Below are 18,353 nucleotides of genomic sequence, written 5' to 3' on the forward strand. Positions count from 1 at the left end.
GATGGGGTGATACTGAGCTCTTTCAGTAAGGTTGGGAATGGAAAGGTCCTTGGACCTTTCAATTTAATTCCATTAAAAATGGTATCAGATTCAGATTTTGGGACACCCAAATGAATGACACATTTCTTTCCTTTAAGGAGGATGAAATCTAATCATTTAGCTCTGAGTATGCATTACAATTATGAGTTGGGTAATTTTGTATAAAGACCAACAGACTATTTTCCCAAAATGACTCCTCCTATATTTGCAAGCCTATGAAATGTTTGTGGATTTTTGTTTTTCTTTTCTTTACTCTTCTCTGCTTTCCCAGGGATAAATAACTTTTTCAACATAAGGTATGTATAAATATAAAGTTTATTTAGCATAGTGTTTAGAAAAATAAGTTCACATCATTTCAGAAAACAAATAAAACACTTAATTGTCCAGGCATAAACCCCTATTACAGTACAACATACATACTTTAGATCTCTTTGGTTGGGTAATTAAGCACAGAAATGTTCTGGGACATACTCTGTGTGCCATCACCTAACAGTGCAGTATAGACTCTGTTACCCCACCCCATGATATACATTCTGTATAGATTTTCTCTTTGTGTAAGGCACAGTAAAATCATATTGAGTATATAACTGGTTGCCTCTAAACATACAGTACATGCAACAAAAGAATAAAAAATTTTTGAGAACCCTGAAAGCCAAAAGAGTCACATGCTATACAATTTTGAGTAATAAAATGTGTGGTGGTAATAAGAAATTAACATAAAATGTATCAGTTAGATACAAAATAACTGTTACTCTATTATCTAAGCTCTAAGAAGACTTTGAAACATCTTCTATAAAATGTAATTCTTTTCCCCACAGTTTTCCTGAATTATTTATATTTTTATGGTGAGATGATCTGTCAAAAACATTTTAAAGAATGAAGAACTTCTGGTTATGTACTAATGCACACTTGTCTAACATGTAGTAGGGCAGGCTGCAATATCTACCCAATTATCCAGCTTTTAACATGCAAGACGCAAGGGCATATACAGGGAGATTTAAGGTCAGTGTGCAATTCAACTATGAATTTTATCTATGGCTATAACATCTACCTGCCTTTCGTAACCCAAGAAAGGCACTGAAATGTGTATAATTCAGTCTTTTCTTTACTATGAATATACGTGAGCTATAAAGCAGTACAACACAGGTGCTCTTGCTTGACTGAGGAACAAATGCACCTTCTCTTTAAACAACAGGCTGTCCTCTACTGGATGTAACTAAGAGATATATATCAATTCTGACTGATAGAGTGCATAGATAGGCTCACACAGCCAGCAGCAGGGGTTGGGGTTTGCAGGGAGTTATTTATCCCTATTCTGATTCCTCTTTGGGGATCATTAGAGGGTCATTTGCAGCATCTTCAAGCACTGGTTTACATAAGAGGGAAATTCTGACAAGGGTTCTGAGTCTGGCCCTTGGTACTGCAAAAAAACATCTGCAATTCTGTGCAAGGAGATCATGGGGTTTATCTTATTTCATTCCCATATATATGGGCTACATAACAACTGGCCTTTATTTTACTGAAAGAATAGAAAAGAACAAATTCTTTATAATGTGCATTGATTCTTACCTGGTATATTGTATAGCTACCTGGAGTAACTGTAGGGGTATAATTACATCATGTTGGAGTATGAATAGGTTTCCTAGGTAAGTCTTAAGTTTTGTGCTATCTTTTTCTTAAGGAAGAAAAGAGGAAGAACTGTGAATAAAAGAGAGGCTTATATTTTTGGAAGACACAAAACTTTTCCTGTTATATATATGTATATATAACATATATAACTTTTTAAACCTTCCCATCTTTCTTATTGGATGGGTATTTTAAAATAATTAACAAACTCTTTTTGATATTTGCAGCAATCAAGTGGAAAACATCATTTTCATGTAAACTGCACTATAGACCCATGTAATTAATCTTAGTAACATGATCAGCACACACCTAAAGAAACAAACAAGCTGTATAAGTAGGGGTGGAGTGGAAGAGAACTCTAAAAAACCTGATGTTGTAAAACAAAACAAAACAAAAAAACACGTAATTTCAGCAGTTTAGGAACATTCGCTAATTCCATAAAAAAATGGGATCTAAGTTCTTTATCAAAATGATGGGGGAGAAAAAAAATGATGGGGGAGGAATTCTTCAAAGGGCTCTTTACCTATGCCTGCAAGTTCCATTTGCAATAACAACAAAAGTTAAATCCTCTATGGCCCTTATTCAACATGCTGGGCTGATGGGCATGTAGACATTTACAGTGGACCCTTTGTTCCGATCTTAAAGAAAGCAAGATGTGGTGACATCTTCATGTTCAATAACTTTCTGTCATCTCTGAAGAGATCATTTTCTCACTTTTCTTGCTTTTCAGAGACCAGAGACTTTACTCACTACATAAATGTATTTGTATTATTACATCTTCTGTTCAGAGTCCTGATAAAAACTGTAACCACAGCTCACAACATTATCAAACAAGCTTCTTACGGGAACCCCGAAAGATTTACTTTTAAAGAAGAGGTGATAATATAGTGCAAACAACAGTCATATGTCATAATGTAACAACTGAGTTAAAACATTTAGAACTAAGTTTCAACAGGACATAATTCAACTCAATAGACGTTACATATTTTCTTTCCTTTAAAATGGTTGTTTTCATAGCCTCCAGAATTGGTTTTACATGGTAGTCTATAACTGTTACTTCTTTGTAATGAAAAGTATCAACAATAATTAATTGTTCAACCACTTGCATCATAAACATTAACTCTAATAATATATGTGAAACTTAAGTTCTTCAGATTTAGAGCAATTCTGTGAAATTAACCCTGTTGGATAGTAGAAAGGAGTCATCAGTGCTTCTGTTGAAACTTCTGTACCTTAGTAAGAATAATAAAAAGGCCACAAGGTAAAAAGGCACATAGAATTCTGTAGAAAATATACTTAAATGAATCAGAGAGTTGCTAAATAAAGAACAAGGATGTGAAAAAAAGTACCAAAATTCCAATATTGGGAGTTAGATTTCTTGTTTCAGTGTTATTAATATTGACCTTAATAGACTCCTGATAAAAATCATTACTTTTAAAATCCTACAAAAAGTAAAACTTTGTTGGAAATAACTGTTCACTTCCTGTTCAAACAATAAAAATAAATTAAACAGTACGAAAACATTTCTTTTCAGTTCATAGTGTCTGAAGTATAAGAGAAACATTTACAGCATAAATAAAATTCACTGTAATTACCCAAATTCTTGCTTATAGGACTAATATATTTACACTCATACTGAAGTTTGTTTCAGAGTTTTTAGTCGAGTTGCAAACTTTCTCAGCCACAGTGAACTATGAGCAATCATATTTGGAAACGTATAGAGACAAGCCAAGACTTTCACAAAAATGCTGAAAAACAGAAATGCATATATTCAAAACTATACCCTTAGAATAGTGTAGAGTACCTTTTATGCTTCTTAACCTTACCAATGCCCGTGGAGTAAAAGTAAACAAAAAGAATTGTATTGTTTCTAACGCTCTGTAGTGATATTTAATTTTCTACCTTAAGTGTATACATTTTTAATTTAGAAAACTATTTATCAAGTTCCATTTGATCTTAGAATTATGTTAAGTCAACCAAATGATACACTTTGACTTCTTGATATATTTCATCTTGTTCCTCTGTCTCCATCTATTTAAAAGAGAACACATGTGAACAAAAAGGCTGCAGTAATGCAGTTCTACTCCTGCATATTTAACTGTGATCTTCATGCAGATCAATCCAAAGTCTCTTGAATGCATTTACTTGCAAAACTAATGTTTCCCTTCAAATGGGAAAATCCTTTATGTCCTCAGGTCTTCATGAAAAGATTTGCCTGCTGATGCCAGGAAAAAAAAAAGAAATTAAGTTTACAAGTCTTGCATCTCTTCATCCAATTGGACAGTCTGGAGCTTGGCAAGCTCTTTTTTGTCTGTTTCCAGGTCTTCACAGACAGTCTCAACCATGCCCTCTAGGACATACTTGGATTTGGAGTCTAGCATCATTAAGTTGCTTGTTGCTTTGCTCTCAGAATTTGTTAAGAAATTCTCTTTTATGTTAGCTACTGATTGCATAACCAAATGATGTTCTCTGACAAAATCCTGGTGTACTGTAGGGGAGGGGTGACTCACCTGGGCTTCAGCTGTGGGAACTATTTCCCCAAGGGCAGCCTGGGTCATGGGTACTGATAATAGATCTTGACCAGTAATAAGGGAGCAGTTCTGAAGAGTTGCATAGTTAGTGTTGCTGACAGACGTCACAGTAGATTTGCTTGCCACAGGTGCAGACATTGGCTGGCTATCAGCAATGTCAGGGTTTAGCTCAGTGGGATTTAGTAGGGTAGGGGGAGTCAGGGAAAAATTGTGAGTTGGGGATACATTAACTAAGGAGGAGGACAGTGGGTGGAGGCCACTTCCCGAGATACTTTCAGAAGACAGGTTTGCATTTACTTGTGCATTCTGATTGACAGGCATCAACTGAGAAAACACCAGGCTCCTCTCCACGCCCTCCTGTTTAACAGATCCTATAGTCTGGCCTGAATTAGGAACAGTGTATACCACTGCACTGGGAGCAAGAGAGCTCAAGAAAACCTTTCCTTGCTGGACTGTGGTGGCCTCACTTGTAAATGTGCTCCCATCTGAAGTGCTTGAATTTACTGAAATATTACCTAAAAAAAAAAAAAAATAAAGTACAGATTATCACTGATGGGGCTGATAAGGAAACAAAAAAGTTACTTTTTTACACACATGATTTTTCTCAGGTTCCGCAGAATCACCTTGAGCACTTAATACTACAGATTTCAAGGCTCTGCTCCTGAGAATCTATCTGACTCAGTAAGTCCCAGAACAGGTGTATTTTTAACTCCTTGAGTAATTCTGGTGATGAAGCGGGAGCGAGAACTACTGGCTTAGAAATCAAATGTGAAAAAAAAAAAATTTGTTTCCAAGTTCTATTTTCAGTCAAGTTTCTGGTTCAGTATTACTGAGACTTGATATCTCTCAATTAGTTGATAGTTATTGCTCGCTCTGCCAGTTAGAACTAGAAAACACAAATGCGAAAGAGAATGCCTTTGTTCAGGGCAAGCTCAGTAACTGACATAAAATATAAACGGAAATGCAGAAAATACCACATAGATGAGTTACCCTGGGGCTTACAGTTAACCATATAAACCTGTACAGACAAGTTGCAAAGTTTCACCAAACTTACCATAATGTCAAGTCAACAAAACAGTCAATAGTTTTTTTTTTTCCTTTTGTTGTGCTAGTTCTGAATTTTCAGTGTTGTAGTGACAAGAAGAGTTAATGATAATAAAGAAATGTGCTTTTTAAAATACAGATTAACATAACGAGCTAGAGCTAATGCTTCTGTAAAAGGTTTGTATCTTTTGAGACTCTCATTATAATGTTCTACAGAGACCAGAAGTAGAAAAAGAAATATAAGTAGAAAGCTGAGTTGTTCAAATCAGCTAACTCAGATAATGCAGACGAATTAGACCCCCTCCCCCCAACTCACACCATCAAATAAAACCCTTTTCTTTCTGAGTCTTTTCCTAGGCACAGTGAAATAATGGCAATTATCTTGCCATTAAAGGAAAGGTGGACATGGGGGAGTTTTGTGACAGAATAATTCAAGTAGGATGTTTACCCTGATCTTGAATTAGATGTTCAGTAAACTCTTCATTATTTTGAGAAAACAGCCTAATGTTAAAGGTAATTCACCTAAAACATTTCCCTCCTTGAATTAATAGAATAATTGGGATGTTGCCACCTATATCCATAAATGTATGTCACAGGGCTGTTTATATGTCTTCCAAACATTTTTAAGCACCTTAAGTGCAAAGGAATGGCTTTAAACAAACAAAAAATGAAAACACTTTATTTGAACTTAAGAAAAACATTTCTACATATGTTTGAGCTCTTCTCTAACGTAAATCTTTGTTCCAGGTCAAACAAACTAAAAAGGCTTTACAATTCTTGTTGACTACTAAACTGTAGCAAAAGACATCTGAAATAGATGGTTACTTTGTTGTGTGTATGTGTTTGTCAAATTGTTTGCCAGTGTATTTGTGAACAAAATGATTCATTATTTTTTGATAGGGATATATATAACATAATAGGTGTGACATTTTCCCAAACTGCTATGGAATATAAATAAAATAATATTTCTAAATGTGTAGATATTATAAAATACATAGATGAAGGGGGAAAAGCAGATGTGATCTAAAACTTGCTATTTAAGTATAGCTGCAATTGAATTATAAATTGAACAATCATTTCAAAATCAGTTTTAAAAAACCCAGTTGAGAAATGATATACGTACAAAGTATAATTTTATAATGATGTTTAAAAAAAATCCTTATTTACTCAGATTATAAAGTGAGTAAAAGATGTAGAGATTCTGCTTTTCTATATAAATTTCGACTATAGAAAGATAATCTACCTTGTCTAGCCATTTTTAAGAAAGGCTTGGTATCTGTTTTGAGAAAGGCTGAATCCCCAAATGCTTTACTAAGAACTGCAATACACAGTTCCTCTAAGGGAACGTTGTTTCCTGGGCCATCTGGTTAAACTTATGTCTTCAACTCACCCAGACAAGTCTAAGGATTGACAGCTCTGTCATTTGATCTTAGCTACTTTAACTGAAAATGCTGTTCTTATTCATATTAAATGTCCCATTTTAAGAATTAGCTATTAGTTTGTAATAATTTTCTATGGTAGCACATTTTTAGTTTATGTGTGAGAAGTATTCCTGCTTCTCTCCTCCCCCAATGTACATACCATGCTTTTTGCTCAAATTTGTTGTCTTTAAAATGTTACCTACTATTTGGAAATTTCCTAAAGAGAGAAAAAGGGTTAGATCCACATTAAAGTATTGTAAACTAAGCACTTTGGCTTTCCCTGTGGTTTTCCTATTTTTGCCCTGTGTTGGATAGTGACTAAGCTTAATCCTTTCCATAGCCTGGAACAATGAAGAAATAAATAGCATGCTGCAGGACTGTTGTGTGTTACTATACTACCATTTTACCTAAAGAGAAACAAATGAACAGAATGGAATTTACTGCACAACAATTCTTCCATTAATGCCTCAAACAAACTGAAGTAGACTATAGTTGTGGAAACAAGAGTTGTGTATAAATTGAGTTTTTTTTTTTTTCCTTTGGATAAAACCATTTTACAGGAAGCTGATCTTTAAGGCAAACAGTTACTTATTTTGTTTTGGTAAAAATTTGGACTTTCAGATTTGCTTCCAGGAAGGCAAATATGCACTAACATCTCCCACTCCTGAATTCAAGCAGCTCTGCAACCTCCACTGCCATTCTAACCATTTCTGTTTCTATAGAGAAACAATGACACAGAGCCATCCAGATTTGCTTAAAGTCATTGAAGAACTGGCATATCAGCCTCAGGTTTCCCAAATTTCAGATCAGTGCTTCCTTTAGCAGATGCCTTAGTAAAGCCACCAACATATAAAATAAGGCTTACAGTTACCTCCATAAATAAACCCACACATTTAGGGAGCAAGTATACATGCATAGCAACAGACAATCACATACTCCTCTGTTTTCCCTTTAGGTCTGTTAGTCTTACTTATAGGAGGAACATGAATCAAACTCAAATGATCCAGTCTCTTTGGCTCGCTCTTCTAAAACTCCTTTTGGTCAAATAAAAAATGCTTAGGTGAAGTCTACACATTCTTACCAACTGCTGGACTTATTTTGTGTTCTAGCAATATTATTAATTTTTAATCTTAAAATGTCAAGCAGTGGGTTATTTTGTAAGCACCGACTGACTTAGCATATTTCTATAATTGTAGAACTGGCAGGACTCTCTGCGAACTGTATTTTCCATTCAGTTGTTGGGAAAATAAAAATCCACCCCCATGATGCCAGGGAACCAAGCAAGCTGGATATTACATGGATGTTGTGAAGAAACAGGAACAAATCAAGGCTATTCTGCAGCTGTGGCAGCCAGTAAGGTACCTGAACAGTAACAGCAATCTATAGCTCTCACCAAATGCATCATTTACAGCAGCTGGCTAAAACATTCACTGGTGCATTACGGTACCAAACCAGACTTTTACCTTGTGAAGCTGCCACTGAAACAGGAGGCAGCTGCAGTGGAGAGAATCCAATGCTCCCATTAAGGAACTGACTGCTTGCTCCAGAATTGGGGATCTGGACGATGCCATACTGGTTAATTTGCACTGGTGTGGTAAAAGTCACTACAGAACCTCCATCCTGGGAAGCCACTGTTTGAATACCTTCTCTTTTCACCTCAGTGCTGGGTATCAGCCCTGGGAATGACACAGGAGCACTGGGGCTGTAGGAGGTGGTGGCTGCTGAGTTAGCTGAAGAATTCTGGAGAACTTTGAATTCCTTCACATCCTGGGAGGTAGATCCCAGTATGTCAGTCATGGATATACCATTGCTCACAATGTTTGATGCCATTTTTGGTGGATTCAGTGACACTGTCTGTGTATTTCCCACACTTAATCCATTAAGGATAACTCCATTGGGTCCCTGAATGAAAGAATTACCATTAAGGAAGACAGGTGAAGTACTGGCAGGTACCAAACTTCCATTCAACAAAACTCCAGAAGAGCTTAATGATATTTTAGCATTTCCAATTTGTTGCATATATACTGGCTCCATGTGACTGGAAAGGCTGAGGTTGGTGACACCATCAGATGAACTGGAGAGTGGATGAGGAGACAAATCTTCATGACCCTTGCTGGATTCATCTTCAGTGCTAGGATTGCCATCCGACTCACTGTACAGAGGAGGAAATCAAGACATTCAGAAAGTCATGGGAATGACAATCTATATAGTGCCAATTGTTTGGAAAACCAGCCTCTAATCCCATTAAAGGTAGTGTTTAAGGAAAGCACAGCAGGAAGTCTTCTAGTCTTGTTTTACCTATGAGGCCTTTCAGCACATTCTGACCAGGGCATCTGAGAAGAGGAACACTCATGTCTCAATAACCTTTACTAATAATAAGTTCAGAGAAAGTCCAGAGGTCTAAAACATATAAATTCAGCTAACAGGATTTACAGGAGAATTGTCTACACGGTTTTATAGCACTGAAGTTATTTATTACTGTTAAATATGCTGCTACCTATACCACAGAAAAAAAACTCAAAGGGGTGGTCAGTCATTTCTGTTTAGGAACTCTTTCCCTTCCCCTCAAACCAATTCAGATTAGTGTGATTTTGGAGGTAAATGAAACTGTCAATGGAGCAGGAGGTGGGAAGTACTCAGTTTTGTCTGCCAGTTAGTTAACAAGAGATCATTTTCTCACCTGCTCCCAAACTTCCACTCCACCAGACTGACAACTGTCTCATTCAACAAAGTGGCTGTCTTGTTGTAGGAAAGGCACTTTCAACCCAAGAACTGTTACGTGCAGTCGCCTTTGAATCCAAAGAAAGCCATAGGGGCCTATTTAACAAACACCATCCAAAGAAAGCCATAGGGGCCTATTTAACAAACACCATCCAGTGCCCTGGTGAGGTGGGAGGGAAAGGGTGTGGGTCACTCAGTGGCCTTGTACCTATCAGACCCCTTCCCCAGCACCCTCAGTCCTTCTTTTCTGTTCCAAACAAGACTGTGTTTCCTCAGCTCTCCGATTTGGGGGTAAATACCAAATCTGGGGAGGGGTAGTGGTGGGTGTTTCCCATTTGGTCTGAGGCTGGGTCGGGGGAGAAAGGATGGTAGGATAGAGGCAGCTCGGGGCACGGCGGGACTTGGCCCGGCAGAAGATCCGACATCCCTGCAGTGCCCCGAGGTCGGTTCGCTTTCACGCCGAGCGGAGGGGATTACCCGGGCTTTAGACTGCGGGGCCAGGAGCGCAGAAGAAGCTTTGATTTACGAGCTGAGGCTGAGCCGCCGTCGCCGTCTGCGAGGGTGACTCACCGGGGATGCGGGTGGGAGGTAGATCCGGAAAGGGGCCTCAACCAGGCAACTGGGCTGGGAGCGGGTGTGTGTGTTGGGCGGGGGGGGCGCGAAGCTGGCTGAGTGTGTCTGGGGAGACGCGGGGAACGCGCCCGGCCAGGGAGTGGAGGCTCCAGGGCAGCTGGCCTGCGCGCCGCGCCCGCTCCCCACCCCCCTACCCCCTGCCCATTGGATTCCGTCGCCGGCAGGATCCGCTGCCTCAAACAGGCACGGGGACAGGTGGCGTGGAGTTACCAAGGCGCCTCCTCTGGGTCGCCCCCGCAAGTCTGCGGAGGGGTGCACGCAGGTTGCAGTGCGCGTTTTGTGTTGGTTACCGCGAGGCCGGGTTCGGGCACGGAGCCTCCCTCCTGCCTTGGGCGAGAAACGGGCAGGAGCGGCCCGCGGCGGGCTCTGGAACGCGCCGGGTGATCACCTTCTCCCCGCCGGGCCGAGCTCCCCGGCTCCCAGATTCCTCCCCTGAGCAGAACCTTCGAGCTGCTTTTGGATTCTTTCTCTCCTTTCCCCGCGGGGCTGGCGACACCATCCCTTTCGGCGACCTTCTCTTTACTTTGTCCAACAATTCACACAGACACACAGACCAGGTGTCTGACTCGGGAGGACGTACAAAAGAGGAGGAAAACCCGGTATTTTCTACCGGTTGGGAAAAAATACCTGGCAGTCAAAAAGTTCAAACCCGCCAGGGTGGGCGCTCAAAGAGGTGCGGAGTGGATAGCGCCCCCAGTCCTTCCCTGCGGTCCTCCTGGTGCCAGCCTGCCCCCAGCCCCAATCACCACACCGGGAGGGAGCCCCGCAGGGTTCGGGGGCCGGGGAAGCCGCCCTCTAGCCCCACCACCCCGGCGGCGCTGAAATTCGATCCGAAGGAGTTCAGAATCAGGTTTCAAAACACCGCAGAGCCGAGCCGCACCAACACCCCACAGTTGCCGCGGCCGCGAAGGGAACCACAGCGGGCAGGGTGAATGATTAACTCTGTCATATAAAACCTCGACGTCCCCAGACCCCCTTTTGCGCTTCCAGACCCCCACCAACTTTCTTCTCCCTCCGGAGCGGCCACGGCCACCTCCAGCGCCTGCCTGGGGCAGCCGAACCCTGGGGGTCCGGGAGCGCGTGCGCGCGCCGGGCCGGCGTGACCCAGTGGAGGTGCAGACCCCGGCGGGCGCTACTGGCAACCTCCGTGGGCATCGGGCGGCAGCGAGAACTGCCTTTCCGGCGTCTACACACGATCCTTCGCCCGGCCAGAACCGGGGAGCGAGTGGCAACTTCAAAGCCAGAGGGATGGGGGTGGGAAACCGGGTAGCAGTGACCAGCCGAGGTGGGGGCGGGGACTGAGACCTAGGCGGGCGACCAGAAACTTCTGGGGGGAGGTGGGGGGAGGGTAAGGAGCAAGGTTCTCCCGCCCCTCGCCGCCGCCGCCCCCCCTCCCCCAGCCGGGGAGAGAGGTGGGGGGCGGGGAGAGGTGGGCTGCCGGACCAGGCTGGTGGGGAAGGTAAGCGCCATGTTTGCGAGCACTTGGAGGAAAAGAAAGCTGGGAAGGGGGTTGGGGAGAGGAAGGGGGAGGAGGAGGAAAGTTGGCGCTCACCTTTTGGACTGGGTCTCAGAGGGGTTCCGATCGCGCTGCCGGCGGTTCTTGAACCAGTTGCTGACCTGGGTGAGGGAGAGGCCGGTGATCTTGGCCAGGTGCCGCTTCTCGGCGGGCGAAGGGTAGCGATTCTGCTTGTAGAGCTCCTTGAGCGCGTTGCGCGACTTCTCCTTGAAACAATACACCGTCTCCTCGCCGTCCCAGATGGTGCGGGGCAGGGGGAATTTCCTGCGCAGCCGGTACTTGTCCACGGCGCCCAGCGGCCGGCCGCGGGCTCGCTCGGCCTCGGTGTAGCGCGCCTTGTACCAGAGCTGCTGCAGCAGCGGGTGGTTGGCCGACTCGAAGCTGTGGCTCTCGAGGATGCTGTAGAGCTCAGGGTAGATGCCTTGGTGGAAGGCCACCAGCGCCCGCGCCTTCAGCAGGCTCTCGTTGCCACGTAGCAGGTCGCTCTGGGGCAGGGACCACAGGAACCGGGCCAGGCGGTCCAGGTTGCCCCCCTGCTGCAGCGCCTCGCACACGCAGGCGACATGGTCGGGCGAGAAGGCCAGTGGGGTCTGTGCGGCGGCGGCGGCGGCGGCGGCGGCGGCGGCCGCGGCGTGGTGGTGCCTGCCCAGAAGTTCCGAGTGGAGTTGTACCTGATCCGCCGCCGCTCCGGCCGCCGCCGCTGCAGCCACTGCCCCTTCCTCTCCGCTCACCCTGGCGGCGGTGGCCGCGGCGTCCCCCGGCTCCAGGGGGAAAGGGGCTGGAGCCGGGGGGCTCAGCCCCGCCGCCGCGCCCCCCGCCACTTCTCGGGGCGCCTCCTGCCCTTCCGAGGCGCTTTCCATCCCATTCTCCTGCTTGATGTCCGCCGCACTTGCAATCTGCCCGGTGGGGGAGGAAGAGGACATTTTTTTGTTGTTTATTTTCCTCCCTCCCTCACTCCCTCGCACTCTTTTCCTCTTTCTTTTCCCCTCTCTTACTCCTCCTTCTTCGTGTCCCTCCCCCCTCCCCCCCTCCGGAAAGCCCACTCCCTCCCTCCCGGTTTCGGCTGGATCTGGCCGATCAGGTTTCCCCCCGGCCACGCAGTCACCATTAAGATAGCTGCTAGAGCAAAGTAGTGTAAAAGGATAGCTGCTTTCTGCCGTTCCCCCAACGTGACTCCTCCGGTTGCTGCATACTATATGGCACTGGCGGCCCGGCCGGCCCGGCCGCGCCACCTCATTGGCTATTTCACATTCAGAGGGAGGAGGAGACACCGTTTCTATCCCTGTCGATCACCCGCCTCCCACTCCACCCCTTGCCGTTCCCTCTCCCCCTGACCCCCAGGCACCTATACCTGAAGGGAAACACCGACATTCTTTTCAGGCCCTGCTCCTGGGCGGGAACATGCCTAATGTGGCCTGAAAACTGGACAACAGACTCTTTCAAAGAGAGTCCCTACGATTCCAGTGGGAACATTAATTATGTGGCCTTAAGGTCCGGATGCGAAACTCTTAACAAAGAGACCACCCTCAGCATCTAGATGACAAAATTTCAGAGGACAATTCAGAAGCTTCCCTGGTGTCTCTCTACTGCCCTTCACCCCCCTTTCAGATTTCTTCATTAAGGATTTTTATTCAAAAGGGTCAAGAATAAAATGGCACTAGGGAATGCTCTAAGGGGGAAGCACTCACAGTAAATTAAAATTCCAAAGGCGGGGGGAATGGTTGCAAACGGTATAAATAGCCCACTGAGAACACAAAAACAAGAAGCCTTCAAAAAAATGTGTTTAACCTTAAGTCACTTGGCAGGCTGGCAACCCAACTGAGTTGAACGTGTTACAACTGAACGTACAGAATGTTTTACCATATGTTTATCCTGGGTCGGTAGGGTGGAAGAGATCTAACTTTTAGATTATACTAACAGCATGGAAATTTAAGCCTCTGTATGAACATTTTTAATATAAGTGTATGAACAGTTTTTTGGAGATGATATTCCTGGTAGAAACCACCTCTGTGTGCAGGTGTCTTGGAGGAGATCATTGCGGGATCAGCAGCCATTTCCACTGCATAAACAGATGGGAGACTGCCCTTTGGTTTGAGGTGAAGTGCCCGTGGGGGTGGAGTCTGCTGCTTTTTCTGCAGCTGTGTCTCTTTCCTTCACGGTTTGCATGAGGTCTTCACTCAAAAAAAGATGAACCCATCTCTGCTTCTCTGATGACTGTGGGTCAGTTGGGTCTACCTGCTGGTACTCTTTCTCAAGAATCCAACATTTTTATTTATTTCTTTTATTTTTTTTTTAAGAAGCCAACATTTTAATGACATCATCCTAACCTTTACTTTTGGGTGGCTTTGTGTTGTTTCTGATCCCCAGTTACCCATAAATGCTTACTTCAGCATATTATAAAGCAGCTGTTTAGGTCACCTGCTATCGTGATCAGCTTGATGAGGTTTTCCTTTTTTGTGGACAGGCTGCATTTTTATTGCTGGTCAATGACCAAGATGTCATTTGAGTTTGGACTTAACTTGCTTTTGTACTACCCTAATGAAGCCAGCCAGCACTGACATCTCTGGTAGATTCAAAATTTATAATTATGGAAAAGAGCACACGTTTCTACCCCATTGGAAATATCCAGTTAGGTATTGGACTTCTGGACAATATCTGAGATTAATAACTTCCTTGACTTTTAAAAAATATGCTTTTTATTTTAGAATAATTTTGACTTACAATACAGTCTTAAAAAGAGTACAGAGTTCCCACCTACTCTTTACCTAATTTCCCATAATGTTAACACCTTATATTATAATGATACTTTGTCCAAACAAATTAACATTGGCACAATACTATTAACTAAACTCCAGACCTCTTTTTGGACTCACCAGTTTTTTCTCTAATATTGTCTTCTGTTTCTCTCTCCAATCCAGGATACCACGTTCCATTTAGTTCCTTGAATTTTTAAAGTTTGTTTATCAGAGCAAAGTAGACAGGAGGTAGTGTGGTTTAGTGGAAAGGATGTGGATTTGGGGATCAGCTAGCTAAATGTAGGTTTAATCCTAGCTCTGCCATTTATTAGCTACTTGACTATAAAAAGTGAACAGGATTGTTGTGAGGATTAAATGAGATAAGATGTGCCAAAAAGCACCTGGCACATAATTAATCTTTGTTAAATGTTTCTTATCTTCCTCCTGATAGTGCAAAGTAGGAAACTTTTCAGTTATGTATACCTAATGAAAATACATTTGGCTATATTATAGGGCTTTCCAAGTTCAAGTCATAGGAGTCTTCTTCAGGTTTATTATCAATCAAATATAGTGCATTGACTTGGAAAACCATGTATTGGGTTTCTGCATGTCTTCTGTATATTTGCCTCCAGAGTACCAAGTTCAACAGATTATATAGAAGCAGCAGTGGCCTTTTCTGATATCTGTAGCCTGTGGCTACCCTGGTATTCTGTAGCTCCAGGAGGAGATTCCTATAGGACCAGAAGTGAAATCCAACACCAGGCTCCGGATTCCTTTAGCTGGCTGAGCCTCAGAGCTCATTCTGGCAGCATTTCAAAGTGGATTGGAAGCCCTTGACTCAAACATGGTCAGCTACATTAGAATAGAACACCAGACTTGAGGGTGTGTGGAGTTAATCTCAGAGTACTTGTTTTTCCAAATGACTTGTAAAATTGATGAATACTTGCTTCTACTTCCTATGTCTGCCATGCTGTGAACATTGAGTCTGCTGTGCTGATATGTAGTCTAAAGCTGTGTTTTGATTTGGGAAAACAGAGTTGAGGTTGGGATTGTGTAAGAGTGAAAACTGAGCTGCTTGTTTCTGTATCTTTTCCTTCCTGCCTGAAGGTAATGATGAGCAATATAGAAATATAGAAATCTTTTGCCATTTTAGTGTAGTGAAGAAAATCTTGTTCAGCCCAACATGTTGCACGTTGCTTGAATATATTTAATGGTGTTGCCATCAAGTATGGAGATTTCCTGTTTAAAGGCTGACTTTGGCTGTCTGGAAGATGGTGGGAAGGCTATATATCTGTATCTTGGTCAGTTATTTCTACCACAGAAAGCTTATGTTGTGGCAATATTAAGGAAGTTAGGTTCTAAAGTAGTTTCCCAGGTAGAGGAAGTGTTCCATTGTTATTTAGTGACCAATGGTTGATGATATGTAATCAGCATTTCTGAAGGATCATTCGTTTGCCAAATATTTTTTGAGTCCTGATTAAGTACATGGTATTGCATTACATACTGAAGGATAGAAAGATGAATATATTGGGGTCTCTGACCCTGAGGAGCTTAAAATCTGGTGGGGGAAGTAAGACGTGTTTGTAAGTAAATACAATACAGGGTATATGAGTGGTGAGGATAAAGAGACTAATTTTGAGAGGTGGAAGGCAATGGGGGATGGATTTTTAGCTGGGTCTTTAAGGACAAGAATTTTGAGAGTTCAAGGATAGAGTTCATTAGAGGTAGAGGGAACAAAGCATGGAGCCAGGAAGGTGTGTGGTTTATTTCTGAATATATTGAGTAATTCAGTGTGTCTGGAGTGTGGGTTTTATGTAGGTGTGTGATAGGAGATTAGCTTAAAAGGCATGTTGGGGACAAATTATGAGGGACTTCAAATGAAATGCTCATTTTGCTGTGGTGTGGTGGACACAGTGGTCTGTGTATAGTGGCTGTGTTGTACATAATATCATTGCCATATAGTCGACTCATCCAGGGATGGGCCCTGGCCCCAAACCAAAACAGTCAGAGTCCTTTTCTAGGATTTTTCAAACTTGCATGAAGAAAAGAATTAAGACTGGTAGAGCGAGTCTTGGAGGTAATACTTGGGAGTTCTCAGTGACCAAGCTATCTGCCTGTTGAGGATGCTGATGAACAGTACGTGAGAGGGAGGGTGACCTAGTGAGTCACATGGGTGATAGTGGAGGGAAAAGATCCTGGCAGAGACTAAGTGCCAGGTTCTAGTCTTCTCCCAGGTGTAGTGGCATTTTTGCCTCTTTGAGGTGATATTAATTTCCCCAGGAGCCAGAAAACCCACTTGAACTGTCCTAGGCAAAAGAGGAATTTTCTGGATCATGACACCAAACAATGGGAAGAGCAGCATGCAGCTGGTCAGCCCCTTTTCACTTGCCTCTGCCTCTCTCATCAAAGTAGTTTTAGTCTTTCAGAGGAGCTTTCCCCAGAAGGTTGGAAGCGTGGCTTCCATTAGTTCCCAGCTCACATCTTGTAGCTTCAAGAGGCTCTGCTACTTTTTCCTTACTGCCAATTTGATAAATTCTAGGGAAGATCTCTGATTGGTCCAGTAAGGGTTGTAGGTCAGCCCACACAGGCCTGTTGGGGAGGAGGAACTGTTTTCCATAAGAAGGGAGGAAGGATGCTGTCCATAGTCAAGGGACAAAACAATAAAAGCCTTTAACATATGGGGAAGGCCCAACCTGGGTCCATGGCCTTGGGGCTGGAAAGGAAGGAATGTGTTTGAGAAACATTGTCCCAGGGAGGTAGAATCTACTCTTAGGAATGCTAGAGGATGAGCAGATCTGGGAAGAGAAATAATGGGCTCCACTGGTCCACCGTTGGGATGCAGCTATCTTTAGAAATGTGGGAAACTTGATAGTTGGGTGGTTTTTTACAAGGGCTGAGTTTCCATTTGAGTCAGAAGTCTGGTGCTGTCAGTGCTTTCCTCCTCAAAGCTTTCTGACCATTCTGTATTAGTGAACTCCACCAGTGGTAATGGTATACTTTTCAGAGTTTCTATGGTATGCGAGGCATTGTAGTAGGGGCTTTGTATATGCACGTCATGTAATTTAATCATTACAACACCCTGTAAAATGTATTATATGGAGGAAGGAAACTGAGGTAAAGGAGGATAAGAAATTTGGCTCAAAAACAGGTCTGTTTGTTTTAAAAGAAGGACAGCCTCTTCCTAGTACATTACATGCCTCTTGTAGATACTACTGCTAATAAAACCTATACTCCTTTTAATAATGGCTAACAGTTACTGAGCTCTTACTCTGTGCTAGTTTTATCCTCAGTCCTCTGTGCTAGTTGTGCTGGTGTTATCCTCATCTTATATTTGGGAAAACTGAGGCCCTTGATCATGCAGCTAGTAAGTGAGGAAGCCAGCACTTGAATCCAGCTCTCTTAGTGCCAGGGCCAAATCTATAAGCACTACTTTCTGCTGCCTCTAGCTCCGTGAGTAATGCTTATCTGATAGAGTTCCAAGTCAGCTGTTGCTACCGTGCTTCTCTGACAGTAATTTCCAACCTGGGAAAAGGATAGAGTTGGTAGCAATGTTTCCTCCCATGATCTTCAGTGCTTTCTTTGCCTTAATCTCAAGGTTTGGGAGAAAGGAACAGCAATTCACTGCACAAACTAGTTGAGGTCTCCTGTTCAAAGATATGATTAAAAGTGTCCTGGTGGTGACAAAAAATAATGCCAACTTAATGGATGGGTTCTCAATGTAGTTTTGGCTAAAAATTTTATTTGCTCACTGATCATGTTCACTCTTTCACCAGAAGTTTCCTGTTCGGTTAAAATATAAAGATACTAAAAATTGCCTTTATTCTTAGAGAGCTTCACTTTGAGCTTATAATTGGTTTAGATATGGTCTCTTTCAATAAATAGCAGCATAATGTCTCCAGGTCAGCACAGTGTTTGATATTGCCTATTTTAGTAAATTTACATTTGTTTAGCTTCTGTTAGTGAACAATATTATGATCCAGCAAATGACATGATTTATTTGTTAGGTGAATCCCTGATGTCTGTATGCTGATATAAAGCCCTGTACTGCTGTGGCCTGCCTTGGTCTGTTGGTTCTCATATGTGGTAT

General features: G+C 42.9%; 1 protein-coding gene across 3 annotated transcripts; it reads right to left on the reverse strand.

The window, feature by feature from the left end:
• Positions 1 to 337: 337 nt before the first annotated feature.
• Positions 338 to 12,705, reverse strand: SIX4 (SIX homeobox 4). 3 transcript variants are annotated; one of them, XM_028486658.2, is made up of 4 exons: positions 12,637 to 12,705; positions 11,568 to 12,427; positions 8,125 to 8,813; positions 373 to 4,711 (listed from the first exon to the last, which is right to left on the reverse strand). In XM_028486658.2, the coding sequence occupies exons 1-4, from the start codon at positions 12,637 to 12,639 to the stop codon at positions 3,915 to 3,917; spliced, it is 2,349 nt and encodes a 782-aa protein (XP_028342459.1). In that variant the 5' UTR covers positions 12,640 to 12,705; the 3' UTR covers positions 373 to 3,914. The 3 variants fall into 3 exon arrangements, with proteins under 3 accessions (XP_023974011.1, XP_028342459.1, XP_028342460.1); XM_024118243.3 differs by lacking the exon at positions 12,637 to 12,705 and having other exon boundaries at positions 338 to 4,711; positions 11,568 to 12,523; XM_028486659.2 differs by lacking the exon at positions 12,637 to 12,705 and having other exon boundaries at positions 8,581 to 8,813; positions 11,568 to 12,523.
• Between the last annotated feature and the right edge of the window lie 5,648 nt (positions 12,706 to 18,353).

Source organism: Physeter macrocephalus, unplaced genomic scaffold (genome assembly GCF_002837175.3).
Source record: "Physeter macrocephalus isolate SW-GA unplaced genomic scaffold, ASM283717v5 random_919, whole genome shotgun sequence".
Taxonomy (NCBI): domain Eukaryota; kingdom Metazoa; phylum Chordata; class Mammalia; order Artiodactyla; family Physeteridae; genus Physeter; species Physeter macrocephalus.

Coding starts and splice junctions, on each gene's coding strand:
- SIX4 (XM_024118243.3), bottom strand. CDS start 12,454: ATGTCCTCTTCCTCCCCCACCGGGCAGATTGCAAGTGCGGCGGACATC. Junction 8,814..11,567: donor TCTGAGACCCAGTCCAAAAG/GTGAGCGCCAAC, acceptor TCCTCTGTACAG/TGAGTCGGATGGCAATCCTA. Junction 4,712..8,124: donor TTCAGTGGCAGCTTCACAAG/GTAAAAGTCTGG, acceptor TTTTTTTTTTAG/GTAATATTTCAGTAAATTCA.